This window comes from Rana temporaria, chromosome 2, assembly GCF_905171775.1.
Source record: "Rana temporaria chromosome 2, aRanTem1.1, whole genome shotgun sequence".
Taxonomy (NCBI): domain Eukaryota; kingdom Metazoa; phylum Chordata; class Amphibia; order Anura; family Ranidae; genus Rana; species Rana temporaria.
In genome coordinates, this window is record NC_053490.1 from 202422672 (window position 1) to 202444615 (window position 21944).

The 21944-nt window shown below is 43.2% G+C and overlaps 1 protein-coding gene across 1 annotated transcript in view; it reads left to right on the top strand.

Annotated features, from left to right (window-relative positions):
- The window catches only part of GRK1 (G protein-coupled receptor kinase 1), a 51969-nt gene that overhangs the window by 3065 nt on the left and 26960 nt on the right, over positions 1-21944 (top strand). Inside the window, exon 2 of the mRNA XM_040336266.1 lies at positions 12805-12932. Coding sequence (XP_040192200.1) covers positions 12805-12932 — 128 coding nt within the window. The remainder of the gene's footprint in view (positions 1-12804; positions 12933-21944) is intronic.

The window sequence follows — 21944 nt, forward strand, 5'->3', positions numbered from 1 at the left end:
CAGTTAGAACACACTCAGGGAACATAATTAACCCCTTCTTCGCCCCCTAGTGTTAACCCCTTCCCTGCCAGTTCAATTTTTACAGTAATCAATGCATTTTTATAGCACTGATCGCTATAAAAATGCCAATGGTTCCAAAAATGTGTCAAAAGTGTCCGAAGTGTCCGCCATAAGGTCACAGTACCGATAAAAATCGCAGATCGCCAACATTACTAGTAAAAAAAATATAGTAGTAAAAATATTAAGAAAAATGCCATAAATCTATCCCCTATTTTGTAGCCACTATAACTTTTGCGCAAAGCAATCAATAAACACTTATTGCGATTTAAAAAAAAAAAAATATGTAGAAGAATACGTATCGGCCTAAACTGAGGAAAAAAAAACGTTTTTTTTTTATATTTTTGGGGGATATTTATTACAGCAAAAAGTAAAAAATATTCATTTTTTTTCAAAATTGTCGCTTTGTATATAGCGCTAAAAATAAAAACCGCAGAGGTGATCAAATGCCACCAAAATAAAGCTCTATTTGTGGGGAAAAAAGGACGCCATTTTGTCTGGGAGCCACGTCGCACGACTGCGCAATTGTCAGTTAAAGCGAGGCAGTGCCGAATCGCAAAAAGTGGCCTGGTCATTGACCAGCAAAATGGTCCGGGGCTGAAGTGGTTAAAAGTTGTCACATATTTTCTGTTCTCGGCTGCATAAGAGCTGGGGGGAGGAGAAGCTGCAGCACACTGATCATCCCAGTGAAAGGCTGAGGGGTGGGTGTGTCAGGATAAGTCTGATCATTGGAGGAGAGCTGTCTGAGTTCCCAGAATAGTTAAGGAACTAACCACGATGTGTTCTCCTGCTTAGTGTGGTCAGTTTTTAATAGGAAAGCAGAGAGACTGGCAAGAACTCCAGAAATTTTGCACAAAGGAAGCAAAACAAAGAGATCAGGTTTTTGGGTTTACAAAGGCCTTAACCACTTCCGGACTGCAGCAAGACTATATACGTCCTCTCTTTGACGAGGGGTATCTCTGTTATGGCAGCAGCTATCTGCCATAACCCATATATCCTCGTCTTCAGCCGGCGGTCTGGTTTCCGATTAATGGTGGTCTCTGCGTGGGTTTAACCGAGAGATCACCGCTATCGGTGGCGGGAGAGTGCCCCCCGCTTACTCCCGCCGCTCTCCCGTGCCCTCTGACGCTTACCAGAGCCGTCGGTAGCAGTGGAGGCGATCGGGGTCATCTCTCCTGCTTGGTATGGATATGAGTGAGGGGAAGATGACCTCCACCCGTCTCCATACCATAGCAGGGCGGAAGCGATGACAAAACATCACTTCCGCCCATAGCTCTTAAAGGGCCATTTTTGTGTAATTTTTTCAAATGAGAACTTTTTTTTATAATTTGTTTTATAAATTTTAGTGTGTCTTTTTGACCCCAGATCTCATATTAAGAGGACCTGTCATGCTTTTTTCTATTACAAGGGATGATTCCTTGTAATAGGAATAAAAGTGACAATTTTTTTTAAAAAGAACAGTGTAAAGAAAGAAAAATAAAAGGTAAAATAAATAAGAAAAAAAAAATGTAAAGGCGCCCGTCCCGCCGAGCTCGCATGCAGAAGCGAAAGCATACGTGAGCAAAACTGTGAAAATAGTGTTCAAACCACACATGTGAGGTATCGCCACGATCGTTAGAGCAAGAGCAATAATTCTATCCCTAGACCTCCTCTGTAACTCAAAACATGCAACCTGCTGAATTTTTTAAACATATTTTTTATGGAGATTTGTAAGGGTAAAAGTTTGTCGCCATTCCACGAGTGGGCGCAATTTTGAAGTGTGAAATGTTGGGTATCAATTTACTCGGCGTAACATTATCTTTCACAATATAAAAAAAATGGGCTAACTTTACTGTTGTCTTATTTTTTAATTCAAAAAAGTGTAAAATCAATGCATTTTGTGAATCACGCTAGAAAATGAACCACTCTGCTTTTATATAAAACCTTTTCTATTGCCTTTTTTTTATTACATGGATTTCAATTACTTTCTCATTCCCACTATCTCACCTACTCAACCTGAAAATGCAAAACCTCAAATAAAATCCACATCCGTTGACAGATTTGACCGCCTCACGCCGATATACGTCGACAGAGCGGCACGGCTGGGCTTAAGCACGTACAGGTATGTTGCCCTTTAAGAGCCCAGCCATGGGTCGCTTGCGCGCCGCCAGCGGTGTGCTCGCGACCCGGTCCTGAGCACCGTGACCGCGTCCGTGGGACCCGCAGACCCGATCGCCGCCGGTGTCCCGCGATCGGGTCACAGAGCTGAAGAACAGGGAGAGGTAAGTGTAAACAAACCTTTCCCCGTTCTTCCTAGTGTGAGTGTCCCTGATCGTCTGTTCCCTGTCATAGGGAACGACAATCAGTGACGTCACACGCCAAGATACGCCCCCACACTGTAGTAATAACTCTCTAGGAAACACTTAACCCCCTTCAGAGCCCCCTACAGGTTAACCCCTTCACTGCCAGTGTCATTTTCACAGTAATCAGTGCATTTTTATAGCACTGATCGCTGTAAAAATGACAATTGCCCCAAAATAGTGTCAAAAGTGTCCAATGTGTCTGCCATAATGTCGCAGTCATGATAAAAATCGCTGATCGCCGCCATTACTAGTAAAAAAAAAATATTAATAAAAATGCCATAAAACTATACCCTGTTTTGTAGACGCTATAACTTTTGCGCAAACTAATCAATAAATGCTTATTGCGATTTTTTTTTACCAAAAATATGTAGAAGAATACATATCGGCCTAACCTGGGGAAAAAAAATTATTTTTTATATATTTTTGGGGGATATTTATTATAGCAAAAAGTAAAAAAATATTCAATCTATTTTTGTTTATAGCGCAAAAAATAAAAACCGCAAAGGTGATGAATTACCACCAAAACACAGCTCTATTTGTGGGGAAAAAAAGATGTAAATTTTGTTTGGGAGCCACGTTGCACGACCGCGCAATTGTTAGTTAAAGCGAAGCAGTGCCGAATCGCAAAAAGGAGCCTGGTCCTTTAGCTAAAAAATGGTCCGGGGCATAAGTGGTTAATGCCGGCCATACTCGGTTCGAATTTCGAAATAATTTTCTTTCGAAAATCGCATCAAAGAATTTTCGTACGAGATTCGCACCGTTGGTGGGCTGCAGCAACAGCCGATTTTCGTGCGGCAATGAAATTTGAGGAATCGGACATGTTGGAAATTTTTGGAAAAACAAATGATTTTCTAATCAATGATGCCAGAATCGTGCGAGAAATGTAATAGAAAAAAATGCCCATGTGCAAGAAAAGAAAATTCCCGGAGAAAAAAGAATATTCCCGGCAATGAAAATTCTTTTCTGTAGCAACATGAAGGCTTGGTCGGCCAAACTTCGAAAATCAATGGTGGCATCATTGGATCCCAAAAATAATGAATTTTCTGATTTTGAAAAGAAAATTTGTTTGAAATTCGACCGTGTATAGCCTGCTTAACTGTACTGAAAATCACAGGTAATCACAGTTACTTTCCTGATGTCCTTGCTAGAAATCTAGTGGAACTAAGCTCAAATAATTCATTGCAAAAATAAGAAGGAAATTTGGACAGCCGCACTCCAAAAATGTTCTTTTAATTAAAATCGATCACAAAATGAACATGCCACAGCAAAAAAATTGGAACAAAAGCTAACATTTCGCACTGTAGCTTCAGTGCTTAGTCATAGCTAGTACTCGGTACTAGCTATGACTAAGCACTGAAGCTACAGTGCGAAACAATAGCTTTTGTTCCAATTTTTTTGCTGTGGCATGTTCATTTTGTGATCGATATTAATTAAAAGAACATTTTTGGAGTGCGGCTGTCCAAGTTTCCTTCGTATTTTTGCATCACTATTGCATTTCCGGCACCCATGGTTTATTTCCAGTGAGGAGGTTCTTTGAAGACTACTGAGGGGTTATTTTCTCTCTCAAATAATTCATTGGTGCAATAACAATTGTCAGTTAAAGCGAGGCAGTGCCGAATCGCAAAAAGTGGCCTGGTCATTGACCAGCAAAATGGTCCGGGGCTGAAGTGGTTAAAAGTTGTCACATATTTTCTGTTCTCGGCTGCATAAGAGCTGGGGGGAGGAGAAGCTGCAGCACACTGATCATCCCAGTGAAAGGCTGAGGGGTGGGTGTGTCAGGATAAGTCTGATCATTGGAGGAGAGCTGTCTGAGTTCCCAGAATAGTTAAGGAACTAACCACGATGTGTTCTCCTGCTTAGTGTGGTCAGTTTTTAATAGGAAAGCAGAGAGACTGGCAAGAACTCCAGAAATTTCGCACAAAGGAAGCAAAACAAAGAGATCAGGTTTTTGGGTTTACAAAGGCCTTAACCACTTCCGGACTGCAGCAAGACTATATACGTCCTCTCTTTGACGAGGGGTATCTCTGTTATGGCAGCAGCTATCTGCCATAACCCATATATCCTCGTCTTCAGCCGGCGGTCTGGTTTCCGATTAATGGTGGTCTCTGCGTGGGTTCTGTTAGGTTCGGTTCTGATCCTGTTGCCTAGGCTGGACCTTGGACAGGTGGGATTCCCTCGCTAGCGAGACAATGATGACACAACCGAGAGATCACCGCTATCGGTGGCGGGAGAGTGCCCCCCGCTTACTCCCGCCGCTCTCCCGTGCCCTCTGCCGCTTACCAGAGCCGTCGGTAGCAGTGGAGGCGATCGGGGTCATCTCTCCTGCTTGGTATGGATATGAGTGAGGGGAAGATGACCTCCACCCGTCTCCATACCATAGCAGGGCGGAAGCGATGACAAAACATCACTTCCGCCCATAGCTCTTAAAGGGCCATTTTTGTGTAATTTTTTCAAATGAGAACTTTTTTTATAATTTTTTTTATAAATTTTAGTGTGTCTTTTTGACCCCAGATCTCATATCAAATAATTCATTGGTGCAATAAGTGAACAAAGGTAGTACAAATTATTTAATTTCCGTGACAATGAAATATTATTTTACCACAATGTCTGCAAAGTTTCAAACAAAAGTTCTGAGAAATTCATGAAATGTTTTCAAATCCTGTAAGTAGATTTGCCGTTTCATCAAATTCTAGATATTGTAGTAACCACACCCACCCATAATCTCTATCAAAGATCAAAGGTACATTAGATACAAAAAAATGCATTTTGTTCATAAAAAATTATGTTTATAATATATATAAATTGTGTATAAAGCAAAGGCAGGATAAATGTTTCACAAGTTCAGGGTACTTATTCTGGACTCATCAAGTTTTGTTATTTATATATTATGTTTTGTACTAACAATATTGGCAATGATATGTGGGATCAGGGCTGTGTCGAACATAGTAGTACTTCTTGATCAGTGCCAAAAACAAATCATGATATGGTGTACTAAAACTTGAGGGTGCAATATCTGGTGCATGGTAGACAATCAGCTTCTAACATCAGTTTGTTCAATTAAAGCGGTGGTTCCCCCTAAAACAAATTTCTAACAATACATTCGTAAGACCCGTTACACTGCGGGTAGGCTGGCTTTTGTTTTGTTTTTTTAGTACATACCGCTATATTGCCGTTTCGTCCCTTGGCGGTGGGCGTTCCTAGTTGATTGACATTCCTCCGACGGGCGCATACTGCGCGTCACGACTTTCCGACAGAAGCCGAACATCATTGCGCAGGCGCCGTATAGAGTCGGCTCTATACTGCGCCTGCGCAGCGACGTTCGGCTTCTTTCGGAAAGTCGTGACGTCACGGATGTGCCCGTCGGAGGAATGTCAATCAACTAGGAACGCCCACCGCCAAGGGACGAAACGGCGATATAGCGGTATGTACTAAAAAAACAAAACAAAAGCCAGCCTACCCGCAGTGTAACGGGTCTTACGAATGTATTGTTAGAAATTTGTTTTAGGGGAAACCACCCCTTTAAGCTTTGATATAACCTGGAAGATGATTGGTTTCTTTGCAGAGCTGCACCAGATTTTGCCCAAGTTTTAGGAAATAAACCCCTATGTGTTCATGTGTGGGTGATCTTATTCCCAATCAATTACCAAAGCCCTATATATTCTGCTGACATCAAAACGTTTTTCAACGCTGTCAAGACTCTCAGCCAGTACCACTTCCTGGGGGAGGGAATTTAACATTTTTAATGCTTTAGCAATAAAAAAAACTTTTCACAATCTAAGGTCAGACCCCCTTTCTTTTAACCTCAAATTGTGTGCCCTCCTCGGGGATCTTAGAGTAAACATGCTATTGCAGTTACTGATGTCACTTTTGATATATTTGTATGTTGTAATAATAGTGCCTTTTCTCCAGAGTGAATACAGTAATTGTAATCTATCTATCTCCTAACTAGAGTATTGGATGCTAGGTAAACTTAGGTACATTTTGGCTCCTCCATAGTCAGTGTAGTAGTTATTGATTGTTTTGGCCTGCTCAATGTTTCACAGACTTCTGATTTGACTATTCCCCATTCTAGAGATTTCTAAAATTTAATTGGGAGTTAAGGCAGAAGGGCAGTCTAAATATATATGGGAACTCAGCCAATCCCCTATACAGGTGTGGCCAGTAGGTGGTTGGAGAACCCATAAATAGTCTGAGGAGTGGAGCAGAGTTGGTCCTAGGTCCAGTCCTAGAGGAAGAGTCCCTAGCTTGAGGGGGATCTGCCCCTAAGGGCAGTTCACTGGAACACTACCATATGCCTTACAAGGTCCCAGCTGTAGCACAACTGGGTGCATAAATCAAAAGTTTTAATCTGGGGTTTTGGTCTGGAGAGCTTACTGCAGAGAACCCTCTGAGGCCCCCGTACACACGACCGAGTTTCTCGGCAGAATTCAGCCAGAAACTCGATCGGAGCTGGATTCTGCCGAGAAACTCGGTCGTGTACACTTTTCACCGAGGAAGCCGACGAGGAACTCGTCGGGCCAAATAGAGAACATGTTCTCTATTTCCTCGTTGTTCAATGAGGAAAGTTGGCCCGCCGAGATCCTCGGTGGCTTCAACACAGAACTCGACGAGGAACTCGATGTGTTTGGCACGTCGAGTTCCTCGGACGTGTGTACGGGGCCTGAGACTGTAAAGTAGTAGTCCTTTGGTTATTCTGTGCCCCATGCTTCCTTTCACCCCATCCAAGTTTTCTGCAAGCAATAAAAGGCATAAAAGACCCTTCCTAGACTATTGATTAAGCCAGAGAAATAAAATGCTGTGTGCTTGGCTGCCTCTGTACTAAAATCATTTGAGTTACAGCGACCTCTTTTGGGGGTAGCACTTCATCATCATAAGAATAATAATAATAATAAAAGACAAATTAAACCGCATTGGCCCCAAGACAGAACCATGGGACACACCACTCACAACCTTAGTCCATTTAGAGAAGAGGGTTGGAGGAGTAATTTATCACTACTCTCTTGACCTGCTCATGTAACCACTTGTTGATGACTACCTTGTCATCAAACCCAGCAGACCTTATTTTATGGATTAAATGTGTATTAGATGGTGATACTTAAATTTTCACTTTTATATTACATGGGTTACCTTTTATGAAGATAAATTGGCCCGTGTTTGCATTGGTATTTGCTGTAACTGAGCTCTTTCTAACCACCACTAGAGGGCACCCTTTGAAAACAGGAGAACTGCTTTGCATTGAGCTGCATGAGGAATCCAAAAAGGAAAAAAAAATGCTGCTGAGACAAGTACAAATGTATGATTTTTTGTGAAAGTATAGTAATACTTAAAGTGGAACTTCACCCAAAAGGGAAAGTTCCACTTGTTTGCATCCTCCGCCCCTCCCCTTCCACATTTGGCACTTTTGGTGGTGGGGGGGGGGGGGGGGGGAAGCTGGTACCCGATCCTACTTTTGGGTCAGATTGCTGCAGCAATCTGTGAGGATGTTCGGCCCTCACCTTCCCCTGCAGCCTTCTGGGACATTAAGGAGTGGCGGGGTTTGGGGCATCAGCGGACATCAGGCTTCGGTGGGCTTAGGGGCATCAGGTAGAGGCTCCTGTGTCTTCTCCTCCTCGCTTCCGCCATGTGTCTCCTCCCCTCCTGCTAGGCGTCCAATAATATTGCCTGTCCTTTCAGACAATCGGGTATCAGATCCGCTTCCCGATTGGCCGGGAGGAGGACCAGTGTTGCAATAGCGAATTTTCATTCGCTGTTGTAACACCTGGGTGGGCTTGTAGCGCCCACCTTATTTGATAGCCTATTTGAGCCACTGTCTCAAGCCACTGTCTCGGGTCCTCATTGGATAGATTGATAGCAGCAGGAGCCATTGGCTCCCGCTGCTGTCAATCAAATCAAGTGACATGGGAGCCGGGGGCAGGGCCAAACCCTGCTGTGTGTGTCAATGGACCCACGAAGCCAGACGAAATCCAGATGAAGTAGATGCCGGTTGCTAAGGGTGACTGCTGCAGAGATAATACCTTAGCCTGAGCGCTTAATGGAGCAAGGTCTCAGGCCTTCTTTTGGTCGAATGAGAACCTCCAGGGCAAGAGATAGCTGACATCCTTCTGTATATGGAGGGTTGAATGGCATAGTGGGTGTAATTTAAGGTATATTGATTGGGGCACCAGACACTTCTTGAATAAAGAAGAGATTGTATTTCTCTTAACAGAACTTTGGGAGAGAAGATTAGGGCCAGGACACCCTTAGATAGTTTCAAGATTAATTGGCAGACTCCGTGACTTCAACAGAAGGACAGCCATGCAGGGAAAGTTATCCAGCAAGACGCCACATCTGCATGTGTAGGAATGCTGTCTCCTATAGCAACAGTCTCCTATTACAAGTTGTAAAAGTTCTTCAGATCACTGAACTCCCAGTCTCTCTCATTAGCCTAGATGATTCTCTGCCACTGAATCCCTTGAGCTTTTCTAATCCTTACTGTAGTATTTTCCTCAAGCCTCACTCTCGCTTCTCTGCTGGGTCCCTAGCTTGGCACTCAATATACTCCTCAAGCTCCGCCCCACTGGCCTGCTTGGTCACACAAGGCTCCTCTGCAAGTGTCACCTTCACTGGCTGGGTCCCTGGCTTGATACCCACTGAAGTTTCCAGATTCTTCATCGTCCCCTGTTGGTGAGAATACTGCTCCGGGAACTTGCTTCAGTTACTCACTCTGGTCCTTGGTAATAAGACAGTTGGATCCTTAGTGGCGACAGCTTCCCCTCTCCCTCTGACCACAACAGGTTCTCTGGCCGGCAGAACCGTCACTTTTGGTTGGACTGCAAGCCACAATCCCAACTCTGCGCTGTTCTCTTGCTTCTGGAAAGGCCCTCAGACAGCCTAGCAGCCAGATAGGCCCAAACTCTGGCCTAGCAGCCTGGGCAGTACAACACACGTCCACCCAGACAGCTGTCCAGATGGCACAGAACACTGATCACCTTACTCCACAATATATAGGCTCTCCCAGCAGGCCTAGGGATTTAAGAAAACACTTATCCATTGGCTGGGATATCCCATATACCCATAATCTGACCTTGCATTGCCCTTATCATTTATAATGCCACCAGGTACCCGGCCACCTACTGACAAAAGAGAGAAACGCAGCAATTACAGACTTAGAGTGAAATCGATTGATCCTCAACAATTAGCCAAGGTAGCTACGCCCCACAGGTAAATTTAAGAGAAACCCTGCCTAAACATCAATGTGCTACATACAGTATCTCACAAAAGTGAGTACACCCCTCACATTTTTTAAAATATTTTATTATATCTTTTCACAACACTGAATAAATTACACTTTGCTTCAATGTAAAGTAGTGAGTGTACTGCTTGTATAACAGTGTAAATTTGTTGTCCCCTCAAAATAATTCAGCACACAGCCATTAATGTCTTAACCGCTGGCAGCAAAAATGAGTACACTCCTAAGTCAAAATGTCCAAATTGTGCCATAGTGTCAATATATTGTGTGCCCACCATTATTTTTCAGCACCGCCCTAACCCTCTTAGGCATGGAGTTCATCAGAGCATCACAGGTTGCCACTGGAGTCATCTTACACTCCTCCATGATGACATCTCAGAGCTAGTGGATGTTAGAGACCTTGCGCTCCTCCACCTTCTGTTTGAGGATGCCCAACAGATGCTAAATAGGGTTTGGGTCTGGAGACATGCTTGGCCAGTCCATCACCTTTGCCCTCAGTTTCTTTAGCAAGGCAGTGGTCGTCTTGGAGGTGTGTATAGATATAAAAAATATATAATTTAATTTTTCCCTTATTTAGAAGTGATTACATTCTCTCTGTTCTCAGGTGCATAAGAACTTGGGGGAGGAGAAGACCAAGCAACAGAACACTGAGCTTTCCAGTGAAAGGCTGTGCAGCAGGGGCGTGTCAGGACAAGTCTATCATTGGAGGAGAGCAGACTGAGTTCCCAGCATAGTTGGAGAACTGAGAACTGACCACAGTGTGCTCTTCTGCTTAGTGTGCTCAGTTTTTAATAGGAAAGCAGAGGGACTGGCAGGAACAGCAGTGATTTCACATACTGTAAGGAAAGCAATAAAAAAAATCAGGATACTTTTCCACATAAGTACATGGTACAGCAGACACATATCAGGAATATGAAAGGCTGGGGTAACAAACACTTTAAGAGAGTTATTCTACAGTCTGGCAGTCTATATCAAACCCCTTCCTCCCTGCTGGCCAGCACATCGGGGCCTAAATCTGATGTTGGAATGCTCAGGATAAAGTTCTGTCAAACACTGGTAAAAGCACCTGCACTGTGACCCACACATGCAACACTGCTACTCAGGGGAGGGGGGGCAGGGTGGAAATATCCCCCGGGCTGGTGACACTATGCACAGTCACCGGCCGCCACTACCAAATGCTGTTTTTGCAGAGCAGGAATATGCCTGCTGGAGCTCTGTTAACACAGTTCACGGCCGATGCTCACCTCCCACTGGTGGACTCTGATGTAAGGGGGGCCTCTGTGTGGACTCTGATGTAAGGGGGGCCTCTGTGCGGACTCTGATGTAAGGGGGGCCTCTGTGCGGACTCTGATGTAAGGGGGGCCTCTGTGCGGACTCTGATGTAAGGGGGGCCTCTGTGTGGACTCTGATGTAAGGGGGGCCTCTGTGCGGACTCTGATGTAAGGGGGGCCTCTGTGCGGACTCTGATGTAAGGGGGGTCTCTGTGCGGACTCTGATGTAAGGGGGGCCACTGTGTGAAATCTGATGTAAGGGGGGCCACTGTGTGGACTCTGATGTAAGGGGGCCTCTGTGCGGACTCTGATGTAAGGGGGCCTCTATGCGGACTCTTGTGATCATGAAAAATCTTAGACTGTTTTCCTTGATCCATCACTTTTCCACGCTCTATGGGCCACTTGACTGGACTTGCCCCCAAGGCCTAAGGCTGCCAGCCCTGCCCTGCTGCTAATTTTTATCAAGGTGTAGTGGGGGTTGATCAGTGGCCACTCATCAACTCCTGTGGAGGCAGCTGATCTCCCTTTGTTCCCCGTTAGCACAACAAAGTCACTGATCCCTTCATTGGTTGCCAGTAAAAGACAGAATTGCTTTTAAAGCACTCTGTCTAACGCATAGATGTATCCATGGGAAGGCTCCCCATTATCTATGCGAAAAAATAAAAGCTCATAATCCCAATCGCGTTTTGCGATCCACCAATCAAAATCTTCTTCAGATACCGAAAGCCAGATACAAGTCCAAAGGAGAAAGGAGATTCGCGGTCCAAGGTCCCAGACTATGGAACTCTTTACCAACCAGCATTCGGTTGGAGGAGAACCACTTAGCATTCAGGAGAAAGATCAAAACACATCTCTTTTGATACCAAAGGAGACAGGAACAACAAGCGCCCAGAGGCGATTAAGTTTGCATGTGCCGCGCTATATAAGTTTTCATTCATTCATTCATTCACTGACCATAGCGTTCCTTCCATTAACTTGGTATGGGGCTCAGTCTGCGACAGTGACGGTCTCAGATACCAGGCAGTGTCCTCTACTGTACTTCTCTTCATCCCAGATGCAGTGGTAAGTGTTTTGGCAGCAACCAGATGTGCACAATTTAATGTCCTCCTTACTTCTCCCTGAGTCCGGGAGCAAGCCTATCCTTTTTCCTCCCCACAGAACTCCATTGAGCCTGGGAAAAGTAGTTCCTCTTCCCAGTCCACAAAGAAGGCTTAGTCTGCATGGAACTATCTCTCTCACAATTCTCAGTTCCTCCAAGCATTCACGGTAGTTCAAGCAGTCCACATCCTCTTCCTCTGTGTGGTGGTTGGGCTTAAACAGGCTACACAAAGCTCTGTTATAGCAGTCTCCTCTTCAAATCTGTTCCTGTCCCTCTGCCAGCTCAAGCAGGAATGGCAGCAGAAATAGTGAAACCTGGCAGCCAGGTCTACACAGCTACTGTTCTTATGACCGCGATGCAAACTGGGGCTACACATAATAGGTAGAAAAAGGCCAGCAGAGTTTGGTCAGAAAAATGCTTAATGCTACTAAATGTGCCTAATTGCTAGGCGCATTTAGTGCTTGACCATTAATTCATTTTGATGGCCAGAATAAGTAATTTATTCTGGCCAATGCATTGAATTAATACCCAAGAGCTTGACACCTGTAAAAGCTCCTAAAAGCTTGTAAAAGCTTTAGACACTTTTACAAATGTCAGGCATTTTTTCTGCAAAAATGCTGCTGGCTTCTAGGAGAGTTTAAAAAAAAAAAGTCCTGTGTGCATGAGGCCTTATTATGGGAATCTTGGACCAATTCTGATACATTTTTATTTGAACCTAGATCATGGGTTTCCAACATTCAGGTTATTGATGATAGTACTTTTAGTAAGATGAAACTTGACTCACAAAATTCCCTTTTTTGATTACAGGGTGCCATGGTGGAAAAAAGGATTCTTGCCAAAGTTCACAGTAGATTTATTGTCTCTTTGGCATATGCATACCAAACAAAAAATGATGTCTGCTTAGTTATGACTATAATGAATGGAGGTGACCTACGGTAAGTCATTACTATAACGTTGTTAATATTTTATGACAATAAATAATGTATATTAGTAATGTTAAGGAGATATATTTCTCATGTCTACAAAACGGCTATAATCAGCTAGGATGCTATAAATATTTTGGTGTAAGAGAGCAGCACATGCTCACTGGGATGTTGACAACTATGAGCCAGATGAGAATGGGAACCAAGAACTGAAGCTTTTTCAACATACAGTATCATCAATCAGATTTAAACTTTCAAGACATACAGTGAGGAAAATAAGTATTTGAACACCCTGCTATTTTGCAAGTTCTCCCACTTGGAAATCATGGAGGGGTCTGAAATTGTTATCGTAGGTGCATGTTCACTGTGAGAGACATAATAAAATAAAAAAAATCCAGAAATCACAATGTATGATTTTTTTAACTATTTATTTGTATGATACAGCTGCAAATAAGTATTTGAACACCTGAGAAAATCAATGTTAATATTTGGTACAGTAGCCTTTGTTTGCAATTACAGAGGTCAAACGTTTCTTGTAGTTTTTCACCAGGTTTGCACACACTGGAGGAGGGATTTTGGCCCACTCCTCCACACAGATCTTCTCTAGATCAGTCAGGTTTCTGGGCTGTCGCTGAGAAACACGGAGTTTGAGCTCCCTCCAAAGATTCTCTATTGGGTTTAGGTCTGGAGACTGGCTAGGCCACGCCAGAACCTTGATATGCTTCTTACAGAGCCACTCCTTGGTTATCCTGGCTGTGTGCTTCGGGTCATTGTCATGTTGGAAGACCCAGCCTCGACCCATCTTCAAAGCTCTAACTGAGGGAAGGAGGTTGTTGCCCAAAATCTCGCAATACATGGCCCCGGTCATCCTCTCCTTAATACAGTGCAGTCGCCCTGTCCCATGTGCAGAAAAACACCCCCAAAGCATGATGCTACCACCCCCATGCTTCACAGTAGGGATGGTGTTCTTGGGATGGTACTCATCATTCTTCTTCCTCCAAACACGGTTAGTGGAATTATGACCAAAAAGTTATATTTTGGTCTCATCTGACCACATGACTTTCTCCCATGACTCCTCTGGATCATCCAAATGGTCATTGGCAAACTTAAGACGGGCCTTGACATGTGCTGGTTTAAGCAGGGGAACCTTCCATGCCATGCATGATTTCAAACCATGACGTCTTAGTGTATTACCAACAGTAACCTTGGAAACGGTGGTCCCAGCTCTTTTCAGGTCATTGACCAGCTCCTCCCGTGTAGTCCTGGGCTGATTTCTCACCTTTCTTAGGATCATTAAGACCCCACGAGGTGAGATTTTGCATGGAGCCCCAGTCCGAGGGAGATTGACAGTCATGTTTGGCTTCTTCCATTTTCTAATGATTGCTCCAACAGTGGACCTTTTTTCACCAAGCTGCTTGGCAATTTCCCCGTAGCCCTTTCCAGCCTTGTGGAGGTGTACAATTTTGTCTCTAGTGTCTTTGGACAGCTCTTTGGTCTTGGCCATGTTAGTAGTTGGATTCTTACTGATTGTATGGGGTGGACAGGTGTCTTTATGCAGCTAATGACCTCAAACAGGTGCATCTAATTTAGGATAATAAATGGAGTGGAGGTGGACATTTTAAAGGCAGACTAACAGGTCTTTGAGGGTCAGAATTCTAGCTGATAGACAGGTGTTCAAATACTTATTTGCAGCTGTATCATACAAATAAATAGTTAAAAAATCATAAATTGTGATTTCTGGATTTTTTTTTTTGATTATGTCTCTCGCAGTGGACATGCACCTACGATGACAATTTCAGACCCCTCCATGATTTCCAATTGGGAGAACTTGCAAAATAGCAGGGTGTTCAAATACTTATTTTCCTCACTGTATGTGAAACAGATTGGTGGTTAACCTCCCTGGCGGTATGATTTTTTTTAGAAAAAAGGTGCTGAAAGCGGTACCATTATTTGCAAGGAAATTTGGCGTTTTATACTGTAGGCCTGTAATTCTTAGGAATAACTCACTTAAATCTGACCAAACAAGAGACTAGTAGGCATCCCGGGTATGACATTTTTTCTTAAAAACAAAATTATAAATTATAATATAATAAATAATTATAAATAATTATAACAAGTAATAATATAATTATAATAAAAATTATTCAATAATGTAATCAACTCAAAATCACTGAAATTTGCTCAGTTGCAGAATTGTCGCTGTCATTACTTTTATTTTTTTATGACGAATTTCCCCACAAATCGCTATCGCACAATTCTGCAAGTGATTATAATTTATTATCGCTGTTTTCTAGCTGCTCTAAAACCATTTTTGACATAAGGGGACACTTTTGGTTGCTATGGACAATCTACAGTTTGCAGGCAGAAAGAACAGTTTTTATTATATAAAAGTACATGTAGGACACTGGGCAGACGACTAGGGACAAGGGGGTGTGTATTTTTTTACATACAGTACTGTAATCTATAAGATTACAGTATACTGTATGTATTGTGTTTGTTTACCTTATTGAATTTGGCGCCGTTCTCCGCTCCTGTGCATCGTAACGTCGCAGGGAACGGAGATCGGCGGCACACAGAGGCACTGTGTGAATCGAGCGAGGTCCCGCTCGGTCACACAGCGCGGTGGCATCGCTGGATCCAGGGACAAGGTAAGAAAACCAAGCCTGTGGATTCAGCGAGGCGAGCCCGAGTCTGACTCGGGGTTACCGATCGTAGCCAAAAAATCTCACCCCGAGTCAGACTCGGGAATACCGCCAGGGGGGTTAAGGAGAAGTAACTCCTGTTTTCCCATTAAGAAAATAGGTCACAAGGCAAATGTCTGCTCTACCCTCAAAAAGAAATGCCATGAACGATGTTACTAAAACCAATGGCCACTACTCCATACTCCTACTAGACCACTCTGCGGCTTTTAACACTAGTGACATTCTCCTGAAAAAACTTCACTCTCTTGGCCTCCTAGCTGTCTCCTGGTTCACCCCCTACCTATCACAGCGCTCCTTCAGCGTTATCTATAACTCTATATCCTCCTCCACTTCCTCTTTCTGTAGGGTTTCCCCCAAGGTTCTGTCCTCTGACCCCTCCTCTTTTCCATACACACCTCCTCCCTTGGTCACTTGATAAACTCCCATGGCTTCAAGTAGCATCTCTATGCTGATGACACACAAATATATTTCTCTACTCCTCACCTCACTCCTTCAGTCTCCTGTCCCATTGCTAACTAACTGACATATCAGCATGGATGTCACACCACTTCCTCAAAATCAATCCTTCTAAAACGGAGCTCCTAATATTTCCTCCTGCCCATGCCCCCCTCCCTGGAATTCTACATCAAGATCAATAATACAACCATCAGTCCCTCCCCTCACGCCAGGGTGCTAGGTGTAATCCTGGACTCTGACCTGTCCTTTGAGTCCCAAATCCAATTGTTGTCCAAATCTTGCAGACTTTACCTCCATAATATCTCTAAAATACGCTCCCTTTTTAACTGTTAAAACCACTAAACAGCTTATTTACTTCCTTATTATCTTTCACCTTGATTATTGTAACCCCCTCCTCATTGGCCTACCTCTCCGCAGGCTATCCTCCTTTTAGTCTATCTGCCAGACTCAACCACCATTCATTGTCCACCACCCCTTTCTGCCAATCCCTCCACTGGATTCCTATTTACAACTCTGCCCCTAACTACATCACCAATTTTGTCTCCAAATATCACCCAACCCGTCCTCTCCACTCCTCCCAAGACCTCCTGCTTTCTAGCTCCCTTGTCTCCTCCCCCAATACTCATCTGCAGGACTTCTCCAGGGCCTCTCCCATCTTCTGGAACTCACTACCCCAATCTGTCTGGCTATCTCATACTCTGTCCACTTTTAGGAGATCCCTAAAGGCTCATCTCTTCAGGGAAGCCTATCCTACCTTCAGCTAATAACCAAATAATTGTCTTCTCCCATCAGTTCGTTCCTCACATGTTTACCTTTTTGTTTCACTAGCCCCTCCCTGTTAGATTTTAAGCTCACAGGAGCAGGGCCCTCCTAACCCTCTTGTTTTGAATTGTATTGTTGCTAAATTGTCTCCCTTTATATTGTAAAGCACTGTACAAGCTGTTGGTGCTATATAAATCCTGTATATATATACAGTGGGGATCGAAAGTTTGGGCACCCTAGGTAAACATTTGTATTAGTGCATAACGAAGCCAAGGAAAGATGGAAAAATCTCCAAAAGGCATCAAATTACAGATTAGACATTCTTATAATATGTCAAAAAAAGTTAGATTTTATTTCCATCATTTACACTTTTAAAATGACAGAAAACAAAAAAATTGTGTCTGCAAAAGTTTGGGCACCCTGCAGAGTTAATATCTTGTACTGCCCACTTTGGCAAGTATCACAGCTTGTAAACGCTTTTTGTAGCCAGCCAAGAGTCTTTCAATTCTTGTTCGAGGTATCTTTGCCCATTCTTCCTTACAAAAGTCTTCCAGTTCTTTGAGATTTCTGGGCTGTCTGTTACGCACTGCTCTTTTAAGGTCTATCCATAGATTTTCAATTATGTTGAGGTCAGGAGATTGTGAAGGCCATGGCAAAACCTTCAGTTTACGCCTCTTGATGTAATCCCCTGTGGATTTTGAGGTGTGTTTAGGATCATTATCCATTTGTAGAAGCCATCCTCTCTTTAACTTCAGCTTTTTCACAGATAGCATCAAGTTACCATCCAAAATTTGCTGAAATTTTATTGAATCCATTTTTCCTTCTACTTGTGAAATGTTCCCTGTGCCACTGGCTGCAATACAACCCCAAAGCATGATTGATCCACCCCCATGCTTAACAGTTGGACAGAGGTTCTTTTCATTAAATTCTGTGCCCTTTCTTCTCCAAACGTACCTTTGCTCATTCCGGTCCTCATCGGTCCACAGAACTTGTTTCCAAAATGCATCAGGCTTGTCTAAATGTTCATTTACAAAGTTCAAACGCTGATTTTTGTGGTGAGGACGTAGAAGAGGTTTTCTTCTGATGACTCTTCCATGAAGACCATATTTGTACAAGTATCTCTTTATAGTGGAATAGTGTACCACAACTCCAGTGTCTGCCAGATCTTTCTGGAGGGATCGTGCAGTCAAACGTGGGTTTTGAATTGCTTTTCTCACAATCCTGCGAGCTGTTCTGTCTGATATTTTTCTTGGTCTTCCAGATCTTGCTTTAACTTCCACTGTTCCTGATGACTGCCATTTTTAATTACATTTCGAACAGAGGATATTGACATCTGAAAACGCTTTGCTATCTTCTTATAGCCTTCTCCAGCTTTGTGAGCGTCAACTATTTTCAGTTTCAGTTTTCTAGACAACTGCTTAGAAGAACCCATGGTGCTGATTGTTGGGGCAAGGTCAGATGAGTCTGGGCATTTAAAACCTTTGAGATTGACATCACCTGGTCTTCCCAGACGATGATTGAGAACAATCCATGGACACTGGCAGGTCTCAGCTTTGCAAAGGGGGCAGTGCATGCTATAAATTCTGCAGGGTGCCCAAACTTTTGCAGATGCCATTTTTTTGTTTTCTGTAATTCTGAAAGTGTAAATGATGGAAATAAAATCTAACTTTTTTTGACATATTATAAGAATGTCTAATCTGTAATTTAATGCCTTTTGGAGATTTTTCCATCTTTTCTTTGGCTTCGTTATGCACATTAACCGCTTAACGACCGCCGCATGTACTTATACGTTGGCAAAATGGCACGGGCAGGCAGAACGATGTGCCCGCACGTCGCTGCCTTTCCGCGGGTCGGGGGTCCGATCGGGACCCCCCCTGGTACATGCGGCGGTCGGTAAGCCTCAGGGAGCGATCCGGGACGAGGGCGCGGCTATTCGTTTCTAGCCGCCCCCTCGCGATCGCTCCCCGGAGCTGAAGAACGGGTAGAGCCGTATGTAAACATGGCTTCCCCATGCTTCCCTGTGGCGGCTGCATCGATCGTGTCATCCCTTTTATAGGGGGACACGATCGATGACGTCAGACCTACAGCCACACCCCCAGACAGTTGTAAACACACACTAGGTGAAGCATAACTCCTTCAGTGCCCCCTGTGGTTAACTCCCAAACTGCAACTGTCATTTTCACAATAAACAATGCAATTTAAATGCATTTTTTGCTGTGAAAATGACAATGGTCCCAAAAATGTGTCAAAATTGTCCGAAGTGTCCGCCATAATGTCGCAGTCATGAAAAAAATCGCTGATCGCCGCCATTAGTAGTAAAAATAAATAAATAATAAAAATGCAATAAAACTATCCCCTATTTTGTAAACGCTATACATTTTGCGCAAACCAACCGATAAACGCTTATTGCGATTTTTTTTTTACCAAAAATAGGTAGAAGAATACGTATCGGCCTAAACTTAGGAATTTTTTTTTTATATATATATGTTTTTGGGGGATGTTTATTATAGCAAAAAGTAAAAAATATTGAAATACCACCAAAAGAAAGCTCTATTTGTGGGAAAAAAAGGACGTCAATTTTGTTTGTCGCACGACCGCGCAATTGTCTGTTAAAGCAACACAGTGCCGAATCGCAAAACCTGGCCTGGGCATTTAGCTGCCTAAAGGTCCGGGGCTTAAGTGGTTAATACAAATTTACCTGGGGTGCCCAAACTTTCGATCCCCACTGTGTGTGTGTGTATATGTATATGTATATGTATGTATATATATATATTGTGACAGGAAGTCAGGTAAATCTGTGGGTGTTGTCACAGACGGGACATACATTTCTGCCTTGTTTAGACAATACACCAATTGTAATTAGGCATTGGCTGCAGAAATAGCCAGAGAAAGGTTTAGGGCGTTGGAAGACTTCAGCTGTTCAGAATAAGGCAATTAAGGCCCCTATAAGTAGTCCAGAGGATTACCACTAATTTGCTGCATGCTGAGGTTTTCTGAGTGAAAGAGAGCAGTACTGAAAGTCTTCTGAGGAGGTGAGGAGAGGATTGATTTTTCTGTGTGATAAAAATCAAAAGACTATTGTTTTTCTGCTGTATAACCAGCACTGTCTACCCAGCAGTAGGCTGTGCTAGACTCCATAGATAGGTTCCTGTGTGGAAGGTAGACGCCCAAAGTGGCTAGGGTTTATTTTATGTTTGATTTTGTTTATGCTGTTTGGATGGTTGCACTTGTTTCCAGCAAAATCGAAGAATAACCCAAAATCTTTGTTTTCAACCGTCTTCGACTGCCTGTCTGTATAAATTCAGTGTGTGGTGAACCCATCCAAGGGGTCACACACCCCCGCTACCAAGCTAACCCCTTACAATATATAATAATGTTACACTATGACCATGGGAACAAATACTCCTGTATTGCTCCCTCCAGTCTTTTATACTATAATCACTCGGGGTACAGTCGGGTAATGATGTGAACCACTCATGGAATTCTCTCTAGTAAGGTGAACATCTCATGACACTCTCTTTAGTAATGTGAACATTTCATGGTACACTCTCTAGTAATGTGAACATCTCATGAAGCTCTCGCTGGTGCTTCTTAGTAATGTGAACATCTCTTGCCCCCCCCCCCCCCCTAGTAATGTGATCCTCTAATGGAACTCTCTCCAGTAACATACACATCACATGGCGCTCTCTCAAGTAATGTGAAAATCTCATAGTGCTTTCGCTAGTATTTGGAACATCTCATAGTACTCCCTCTAGTAATGTGAACATCTCATGGTGCTCTCTCAAGTAATGTGAACAGCTAATTGAACTCTCTCTAGTAACGCACATATCACATGGTGCTCTCTAGTAATGTGGATATCTCATTGCACCCCCTCTAGTAATGTGAATCTCTAATGGGACTCTCTCTAGTAACGTACACATCACATGGCACACTCTATTAATGTGAACATCTCATTTTATAACTACTCCCTAGTAATATGCAACTCCTTCATCACTCAGTAAAGTATTGCAAAGCACTAATAACACACTTTGTGGTTACATTTAGCTTTTAGTGCTCTCATTTATATTATCAAGCTATCATAACACCCCTAATAATTGTCCAGGAATCATAGCCCTCTCCTGGTAGTTTACAGCTTTCATAGCACTCTTTTTGATAACAGTATGTACGCATGTATATTTGGTAATTTCCCTTCTTCACTCAATTTTTTGAATAATAAAATATTAAATAACATATCATTGCATACAATTTAGCATTGCCTAACATGGCATGTTTTGTCTTTTCTATATTTCATACTTAGCATTGTGTTATATTGTAGAATATTATGATTTATATACAGGATAGATATCTTTCATTCCATGCTTCTGTTTCCCTTTTTAAAGCCGGGGTTCCGCGGGACTTCTTTTTTTTTTATTTTATGTGCATCTGCCGCTCGGTATATCATTAATAGTTTACTCACGTGTCCGATTTTACTAGCCCTCCGCCTTGTCATTCTGCAGTAAAAAGTAATTTATAAAATTCTTTCCTGAGCGCGTCCATCTTGCTTGTGGGCACTGTGAAGCCCACAAGCAAATCCTTCCGGGATGCGGTGGATGCTGATGTCCCAGCATTCACTGCTCTATCCCCCGCATGTGCAGTGTTGACTGCGAGCGGCGCCGTCAACACTACACAGTTGCTATGAGAGCGGCCGGCGTCCTGAAAAGGACACACCCTGTTGTGACGACATACGCGAGAGTGCCTGTGGTGGGCTAGAGCATCGTCTCCTGGGCAGCGTCACGCTGGGCTCCCAGGAATCACTGGGGCGATCGCAGACAAAGCGACATGCCCACTCCCGCGGGAGCTAAACCAGTAAGTGCCTGGTTTAGCTCAGAGAAACAAGGTATGGAATTGATTTTAATTTTTTTAAACGACAAACTTTCAATATAGACACTCAGCCCGTGTGTTTAACGTTTACTTGAAAGTTAGGGTGTGACCCTCCGCTTTAAAGCAAATACATATTTTTTTTCGAAGCATTTGTTTTCTTTGTTAGGCTTTGTTTCCTTTATTTTCACCTGGCAACCCTGCCAGTAAATCTGTTATTTTTGTAACTTCTTCTAACAGGTTGAAA